The sequence below is a fragment of the Artemia franciscana genome, chromosome 6 (genome assembly GCF_032884065.1).
Source record: "Artemia franciscana chromosome 6, ASM3288406v1, whole genome shotgun sequence".
NCBI lineage: Eukaryota > Metazoa > Arthropoda > Branchiopoda > Anostraca > Artemiidae > Artemia > Artemia franciscana.
Window position 1 is genome coordinate 12062577 of NC_088868.1, and position 9467 is coordinate 12072043.

Sequence of the window (9467 nt, forward strand, 5' to 3'; positions counted from 1 at the left end):
GACATAATAGAGTCTGAGTCTGAAATAGATGAATTAGGTTTTTACTAAAGTATGAGAGAGAGAGACGAATTGAATTCTTTTTAGAGCTAGAAATATATGGCGTAAGAATTTATCAAGACCGAATCAAACACAGGCACTATTATCACCTCACAAGTGGTATACTTGAGTCTGAAATAGAGAATTTGGTTTTTACCAAAGTAGTAGAGGGACGAATCGTATTGTTTTTAGAGTTAAAGACGTATGAGGTGGGAAATTACCAAGATTCAATCAAACACTGACACTACTACCAGCTTACCAGTGGTATACTAGAGTCTGAAATAGGTGATTTTTGTTTTTACCGTCGTCGGAGAGAGATAAATCGGATTCTTTTTAAAGTTAGGGACATGAAGTGAGAATTTATCAAGATTCAGTCAGATACAGACGCTTCGGCTAGCTCACAAGTTGTATTCTAGAATCTGAAATGGGTTAATTTGGGTTTTACCTTCGTGAGAGAGACATAAATCGGATTCTTTTTAGACTCAGATGTATATGAAGTGAGAATTTATCGAGATTCAGTCAGAGAGAGACGCTACAACCAGCTCATAAGCTGTATACTAGAGTCTCAAATAGGTGAATTTATTTTTACCAAGGGCTGGGAGAGATAAAATGGATTTTTTCTAGAGTTAGAGACATATGAAGTGGGAATTTATCATGATTATGTGAGACACATACACTACTACCAGCTCACAAGTGGTATACTAGAGTCTGAAATAACTGAATTTGGTTTTTATTAAAGTCTGAGAGAGAGATTATTCAGATTATTTTTAGAGCTAGAGACACATGGAGTGAGAATTTTATAAAGATTCTGTCAAACACAGGCGCTACTATCAGCTCACAAGTGGTATACTAGAGTCTGAAATAGATGAATTAGGCTTTTACCAAAGTTTGACAAAGAGACAGGTGAATTGGATTCTTTTTAGAGTTAGAGACGTATGAAGTAGCAATTTATCAAAATTCAGTCAGACACATACACTATTACCAGCTCACAAGTGATATACTGGAGTCAGAAGTGGTATACTAGAGTCTGAAATAAGTGAATTAGATTTTTACCAAAGTCTGAGAGTGAGAGATTATTCGGATTCTTTTTAGAGCTATAGACACAGTTTGGAAACTTATCTCGATGGATGTTCAAGCTGGATGCGAGAGGATTTTTGGAGCAAAGAATCAATCCTAGCTTCGTAGTACAATAGCATCAGACTCATTTGAGTTTGGTATTCCAATAAAGGTCAGCTAATAAGCAAATCCCCAGGAGAAAAAGTTCAGCAAGTCTCTCTGATAGCTTCCTCTATATAGGTAGATCTGTATGACTATTTGTGACCTCATTCGTATAGTAAGGGGAGATCCACTTGAAGCAATACTGAATTATTTACAGGTTTTGCTTTCTTTTTGAGGTAGTTGAACGGGCTTTTTTGGGTTGGCAAAGTGGGATATAGCGTTCAAAAAGCTTTTCCATGCTCTATTAATGTATATAACAGTAAGAGGGGGCCCTGGATGTCTCCCTGCAGAACACCAGCGTTTGCCAAATGGCCACGGGGTGGAGCTATCAGTAGAGAGAACAAAATAGCGACACATTCCTATTAACGGTTTTCTGCTCCTTCAAATACTACTACTACTACTACCACTACTAATTCTCTGCAGCACCAAGCCGCCTGAGGCCAACACAGCTACGCACGGTCCTCCTCCAACCTAATCAATTCAAGACCTCCCTCTTTACGCCCTCCCAGGAAGTTCCCATTTCCTTTAAATCTTTATTTACGACATCCCCCTACCCCAGACGAGGAAGACCTACTTTCCACTTAGCCCCAGACGGCTGGCCAAAAAGGACAATCTTCGTTAATCTGTCATCCTTCATCCGCAGATCGTGGCCTAGCCATCTCAACCTTTCTTTCATTATATCCCTAGAAAGCGGGATTGGACCACATTTTTCGTGCAACCCACTGTTTGAAATACGGTTGGTCAGCCGGGTACCCAGAACAACACGTAGGTAATTTCTCTTGAAAACATCTAGTGAATTTTCATCCGTTTTTCGGAGCACCCATGCTTCAGAGCCATTTTTAACCATTGTCACCACAGAGTAATTATTCACAGACACTCTGGCACGAATGTTTTCACAAACTAGCAAGAAAGAGTAACATTCCTTCGCAAGGCCGTATCTAAGGTGGGGGTTTGACTCCCCCTGAAATGTTTTTTTTTCGACTTGCAAAAACGTAACAAAAATGAATAGAAGCAAATTTTTTATGTGTTTTAAAAGTTTTTTCTATGTAAGCCCTCCCCTCCCTAAAAAATTCTTTTGTAGCCCCCTTCCCCCACAAAAAAATACTGGATTCGGCCCTGTTTCTTCGTCTGCTTTGTTCGAGTTCTGACTGCGGAAAACCTTGAATGAAAACTCGGGAGAGTGCCAAGGTTCATACGACAGAATAAAATTACCAGTCGAGTTCATAGTCCTTCCTAGCATAATCCTTGAGTTGCATCTTAGGCTGACTAAGACCATTAAGTATATTACGCATAAGAATGTAAAAGGAAAGTCTCCTAATCTTATTTTTGTTTATCGTATAAATAATCAAACTATGAACTTCGTTTAGAATGCTAGAGCTTCGTTACACTGGACGCTAAATAAACATACCTTAGATACATTAAATAAATCAATTAAGACTGAAATACTTACAGTTTGACTTCAACATATGCACTTGCCAAATATGCCAAGAAGTGAACCTATTTAGCGGAGAAAAAGGATTCGTTGACAAATTACTAACGACACATTTCAAGAGTATTCGCCTCTGATATTAAATAGAAAACAAATAACAAAATGTTTCAACTGAAAGTAAGAAGGGATAAAACAAACATAAATTATTCAAAATATGACAGGAGCTATTATCCCCCCTTCGAACCCTCACTCTTTAGTCTGAAGCTTGACTTTATGTCACAAATCTTTAGGAAGGGCCCCTGATACACAAGGGGTCAACCCCTTTAATTGAAATAAAAGCCTTTTTAAAGCATTAAACTTCAGCGTAACGAGCGAGGGGTTAAGGAGAGTTCCCCCATATACGGAATATTTCGTTTTGTTTTCAGTTTTAATTTTGCTCCTTACTTTCAGTTGAAAAACTTGCTTTTCTGTTTGATAAAAAAAAACGAGATTTTCTTTGCAGTTTTAATGTTTTACTAGAATATGGGGAGATAAAGCAATGGGATATTGATCCAAATTTATCTTCTAGTCTTCTTTTATTCACAGCCAAATTATGCAGGTACTTGGGGAGGAATTTTATTTAAGATACAGTTTCCCATTCAGGGCATAAGGACATTCAGGTGCGTAACAACTACTTACCAAGGACAGCTTTGAGCGATACGTGTTTCTCAGATGAACCGTAAATATTATGAAGTTTTTGCATTTGGAATCAACATAAAAATTAAATTTTCTTATGTACCATTTGTTATCTGAATACCCTATTTAGAGTTTACGTTACTATTTGCCCGAGTCTCTCCTTGCTTCAACTTTGCTATTAAATAAAAAAAAGTTTATTTTTAACTAAAAGTAAGGAGCGACATTAAAACTTAAAACGAACAGAAATAATTCCGTATATGAGAGGGGCTGTTCCCTCCTCAACGTCCCGATCTTTGCTCTAAAGTTTGACTCTTTCTCTCAAATCTACTTTTTAAAACAGTGAAAAAGTTTAGCGTAAAGAGCGGGGCGTTGAGGAGGGAACAGTCCCTTTTATATACGGAGTAATTTCTGTTTGTTTTAAGATTTAGTGTCGCTCCTTACTTTCAGTTTAAAAAACTTGTTTAAGTTTTTTTTATTTAATTTCTGAAAGTTTTTGAATTAATGTATGTTTTCATTTTGGCTCTCCGCACATGAATACTTAGAACGAAATTTGCATTTTTTTTTTTTTTTTTTTTTTTTTTTTTTTTTTTTTTTTTTGGCTAAATGGCTTTTTCTTAGTTTTGATCGGACGATTTTGAGAAAAAAGTAATGGGGGAGGAGGCTTAGTTACCCTTCAATCTTTTGATTACTTAAAAAGACAACTAGAACTTTTTATTTTTTACGAACGTTTTTATTAATAAAAAATATACGTAACTTCCGAATTAACTTTCGTAACAAACTTCTATATTCATATATACTCATTACGTATATGAGGGGTTTGCCCCCTCTTTAATACCTTGCTCTTTACACTAAAGCTTAAATTTTGTCCCAATTCTTTAAGATTGACCCCTGAATCACAAAGGCCGTAGAAGAAATAGTTGAAATTACGAAAAATACTTTAGCGTAAAGAGCAGGTATTTAGGAGGAGATGAACCTCTCATATGCGTGATAATTTCCGTTCGTTTTGTTTTAATGATGCTCCTTACTTTCAGTTGAAAAAACATTTTCACGTTTATCTTTTCATTGTTTTTTGTTTTGAATAATATTAGAAAATACTGCACCCCCTTTATGGAAATTCTCTCCTCCCATGACAAACTCCTCCATGGAAAGATCCTCTCACGTAACCCCTCGCCTCAACCCCCTCCCTATCCAAGAAAAAAATTCCCCTTAAACCGTCTGTACACTTTCCGACAACCATTACTATATGTTAACACTGGTCAAAGTTTGTAACTTGTAGCCCCTCCCCTGGGGTCTGTGAGGGAGTAAGTCGTCCCCAAAGACAAAGTTATTAGGTTTTTTTTACTATGCTGAGAAAAACGGCTATCTCAGAATTTGTATCCGTTGACTTTGGGAAAAAATGAGTTTGGGAGGGGGTCTAGGTGCCCTCTAATTTTTTGATCACTTAATTAGGGCACTAGAACTTTTAACTTCCGTTAGAATGATCCCTCTCACGACATGCTAGGACCACTGGGTCGATACAATCACCCCTGAAAAAAATAATAATAAAAAAATAAATAAATACGCACCCGTGATCGGTATTCTGGCAAAAAATACGAAATTCCACATTTTTGTAGATAGGAGCTTGATTCTCAGGGTTCTTTGATACGCTGAATGTGATGGTGTGATTTTCGTTAAGATTCTATGACTTTTAGGGGGTGTTTCCCTCCATTTTCCAAAACGAGGCAAATTTTCCCAGGCTTTTAACTTTTGATAAGTAAGACTAAATTTGATGAAACTTATATATTTTAAATCAGCATAAAAATCCAATTCTTTTGACCAAGTTTTATGTTTCCCGTGCAAAACTTGAAGATTTTTCATTCACTTTTTACGCCAACAATTCTGTGTCGACAAGAATTGACAGTGTGAAAGTAGAAATGAGTTCAGGAAACCCATCTTAAGAATTCAAATAGAATGGACTCGGGTGTAATTTCGTTTCATGAACCTGGAAGGACTAGTTTTATGAGAAATGATTCAAAAACAAGAATTAAACTGGAGAAAACTAGAAAGTATCATTAATTGATGCTTGTTACATGTTATAAAGTAAAAATATCATCATTTTTATCTTGTTTTTTTTTTATGTAGCCTAGGGCTAAATGTGACCATTAGAGGAGTGCTGGGGATGAATTGTGAAAAATACTGCGGCTGTATTATCAAAACCATGAAAATTAGAAAACATTAGTAATATAGAAATGTTTCTCTTTTTGTTCTGGCATGTCTCCTTCTGAAGAGCCCCTTTTCTTGACGTTTACCATTTTATCTTTTCACGTACGGATTGTTCGGGGTTCCCGGCTGACTGGCCGTATTTCAAACAGTAGGTTGTACGAAAAATTTGGTTCAAGCCCGCTTTCTAGGGCTATAATGAAAGAAAGGTTAAGATAGCTATGCCACGTTCTGCGGATGAAGGATGACAGATTGCCGAAGATTGTCCTTTTTGGCCAACCGTCTGGGGCTACACGGAAAGCAGATCGTCCTTTTCTGGGTTGGGAGGATGTTGTAAATAAAGATTTAAAGGAAATGGGAACTTCCTGGGAGGGTTTAAAGAGGGAGGCCTTGAACAGATTAGGTTGGAGGAGGAGCGTGTGTAGCTGTGTTGGCCTCAGGTGGCTTGGTGCTGCAGTGAGTTATTAATAGTAGTAGTAGTAGTAGTTTCAAGTTGCCCATGAGATGTAAATAAATCCTCAAATCTGCTTTAAGGTTCACTAAAACGTGGCTCTGCACCAGCCATCACCATTCTTCTGTCTAAAATAAGTGAACGAATCTCTTAAAGAATAAAACCACAAAATACCTTGTGATAGTGCAATGGATAGAGACGCGCCTAGAAGTTAAAGGGTCAGCTATTCGATCCCACCTGTTGTAAGGAAACTCACATCGAAACAGAATGTGATAATTTTTCATCTATCGTTTGAATATTTTTTTTTGTAGTCTTTTGCATAAAAATATACAACTGTCTTATTTTTGTTGGATTAGGTCTACTGCCTGGTATGTGGATTCTTTTTTTTTTTTTTTTTTTTTTTTTAGTCTGAGCTTTATAACCACCAAACTGACTGTACAGCTGAGAGTGGCTTCCCCATAAAAGAGATTATGAAGTATTAAAAAAAAAAAAAAAAAAAAAAACTCAAAACGAGAAGCTCATTTGGGGAGAGCCGTGACCCCCTTTGATTTTTTTTTTACCACCTCCTCCTTCATTAAATAGTTTTGGTAATTTTTTTAGAACAATACCTTTATTTGTTTTTAAAAAAGGTAAAATCTGTTGAGTAGGGGCTATCCAGAAGAAAACATGCTAAAACAAAAGAGTGGCATTTTAGATTGCTAAATTGCTAAATTTACCACCCAATGTGTCTGTCGCACTGCTATCCTATACACCTCTAAGAAACGCTGAGTTGGAAAAATACGTTTCGGTCAAACGTGTCCCGGGCCTTAGACCCAGCATATTAGAGAACCCTACTGTGAAGGGTTTCAAGTTCTTGTCTACAATTAAATTAAAAAACAACTAGTTTTTTCCAACTGAAAGTAAGGAGTAACTTTAACATTTAAAACGAACAGAAACTATTGCATCTATGAGGGGGTTGTTCCCTCCTCAATACCTCGCTCTTTACGCTAAAGTTTACTTTTTGTTCCAACTATTTAAGAATGATTCCTGAAATAAAATGTTGCCGATCTAGAAATACTTAAAGAAATTTTTAACTAATTTCGGAGGTTCGAGAAATGTTGTCACAGCGCCATTTATTTTGAATTGTGTTTCTAATTGAGTGGATTTTTTTTTAAAAAATTAGCCACATGGTAAAGATGAATTCTATAATTGTTTAGTTCATTCAGGTTTTTTACAATGTGTTAATATTTGTGATTTGGTAAAATTTATAATATTTAGTTTACCTATTGTTGCTAAAGGGAGGGATATATTAACAAGATAAGCTTGTTTTGGTTTTACTTGGTTGTTTTACAGTTGCTGTTTTTTTTTCATAGGCATGTATTTTGGGGGTGATACCTGACGCGGGGATGCCATGGATATTCTGTGGTAGCCACAACACTGTGCTGGGTAGAGAATTTAGAGTGGCGAAACCCTATATAGGCCAGTCTATTCACCTGATGAGCCCTTATGTTGGGTGTTGCCTCTGAATTATTTGTCTATATTATTTTTTCTTTTGTTCGGTAAATGACGACTTATACTTATTGACGACATGACTGCCAGTCCATGGATTATTCTTTATGGTTGATTGTGTGTGGCTATGCTGTTTGACCTATGTGATTGTATGGATGAGTAGGGTTAAGGCCTCATTCAAGTGCTGGTCTATATTAATCACTAATTTAGGAAAACAGTCTTCCTTTTCTCCTTCTGTCTCTCTTTTTTTTTTTTTTTTTTTTTTTTTTTTTTTGTGTTTGTGCTGTAGCATTGGTGATTTCTCTTTTCATGATATATATATATATATATATATATATATATATATATATATATATATATATATATATATATATATATATATCATATATATATGACAAAAAAGTGTCAGATTGTCTGTATTTAAGAATTTTAATTTTTATTTTAAATAATTTTTGTAACTATCTCCTAGTATTATATATTTAACTATTATTTTTATTTTATAGATTCACCAGCAACTGTAGAACAGGTGCAGCAGCTCTGTCACAGCTCCATTGCACAATTCAGGTTTGCATGAAGCCAATAAAGTATTTAACTCATGAAGCTGATTTGGCTATTCTATTATCTGTATTAAAAAGTAAAACAGTTCAAAATCGGGATGAAACCTTTTTATTGATAGTGAATACATATAAAATTATTTAACTGGATATTTCGAACACATATACAGAGTTCATCATCAGCAGTAAAACTCATCAGCAGTAAAGCAGAGTTTTACTGCTGATGATGAACACTGTATATGTGTTCGAAATATCTAGTTAAATAATTTTATATCTATTCACTATGAATAAAAAGGTTTCATCCCTATTTTGAACTGTTTTACTTTCATCATGGAAAGGCAGTGTGGTCATCAAAGTTATCTATTATCTGTATTGTTGTCTTTCTGTTGTTAATAAATCACTAAGGGATCTAATTTTAATCTCTTCTTTGAGGATATCTGTTTGACCTCTCCTTCGGAGGACGTGATCGCAATCATGGGCATATATTAGTAGAAAAGAAGAGCTGCCCTTTTTGGCAGAATGGCACTAAAAAGAAAAGAATAAAAATTGTCACAGCAGAGACTTAACTAATCGTGAGTCGTGACACAATTTCCAACGTGAGCCCATGAGCACAAATAATGTTTGCTTTGTTTAAAGTTTAATGTTTACCAGGGGCGTTGTCAGATAGCTTACATTTGAGGAGATACAGGTAGAGCACGCTCTGCTCTATTAAAAAATTGGAGTCAAAATTGAATATTTAGGTTCAATTTTTGAACTACGACTACTATTGAAAAACTGGCGTTACACAGAATTATTCCTTTAAATTTTATATTTTTAAATTTATTTAAACGAAGTGAAAATAGTCGAAAACAATTATTCAAATGAATAGCTATGATAAAATTGCAGCAGGAATGATTTCAAATACAACTACTTACTATGCGTCTTAATTACGCAGAAATTCAGCAATAAGTGATATCCTCTGAATAAATTAATTGTGATGATGCCACTGGAATATTGAATAACTATAATTTCATTCTTGTAAAATAGGAAAAATCAGTATAATTTCAAAAAAGTTAGATTTTAGTGCATTTACAAAATTCTTTCAGGTAAATGTTCAAACTAGAAGTGAGCAGAGCATGTACGTAAGCTCAAATCTATTTGGGGATGGGAATTTTCTTAAGGGTCCTTAGAAACCAACTGCAGAATTTCATAAATTTCTGAATATTAGGGAGAAGTTCTACTGGAAGAAGAAAAGGATGGAGAAAAGGATTTGAAAATAGTTCATTTCATATAATGCAAAGTCTTATTGAGGTGAGAAGATACATGGACTAGATCAAAGAGGGGAGGAAATTTACGTACCGGTAATTGTCGCCAGGCAATAATACACCGAATTGCCGAATAAATTACTGATCTTTGGCAATTCGACTTGAGAACATAG

General features: G+C 35.3%; 1 protein-coding gene across 2 annotated transcripts in view; it reads left to right on the forward strand.

Moving 5' to 3' along the window:
* The window catches only part of LOC136028056 (xanthine dehydrogenase/oxidase-like), a 103875-nt gene extending 95412 nt beyond the window's left edge, over positions 1–8463 (forward strand). For both annotated transcript variants that reach the window (XM_065705649.1, XM_065705651.1), the window contains one exon: positions 8000–8463. In XM_065705649.1, the coding sequence (XP_065561721.1) occupies positions 8000–8070 (71 nt within the window). In that variant the 3' untranslated portion in view covers positions 8071–8463. The remainder of the gene's footprint in view (positions 1–7999) is intronic.
* Positions 8464–9467: the final 1004 nt, after the last annotated feature.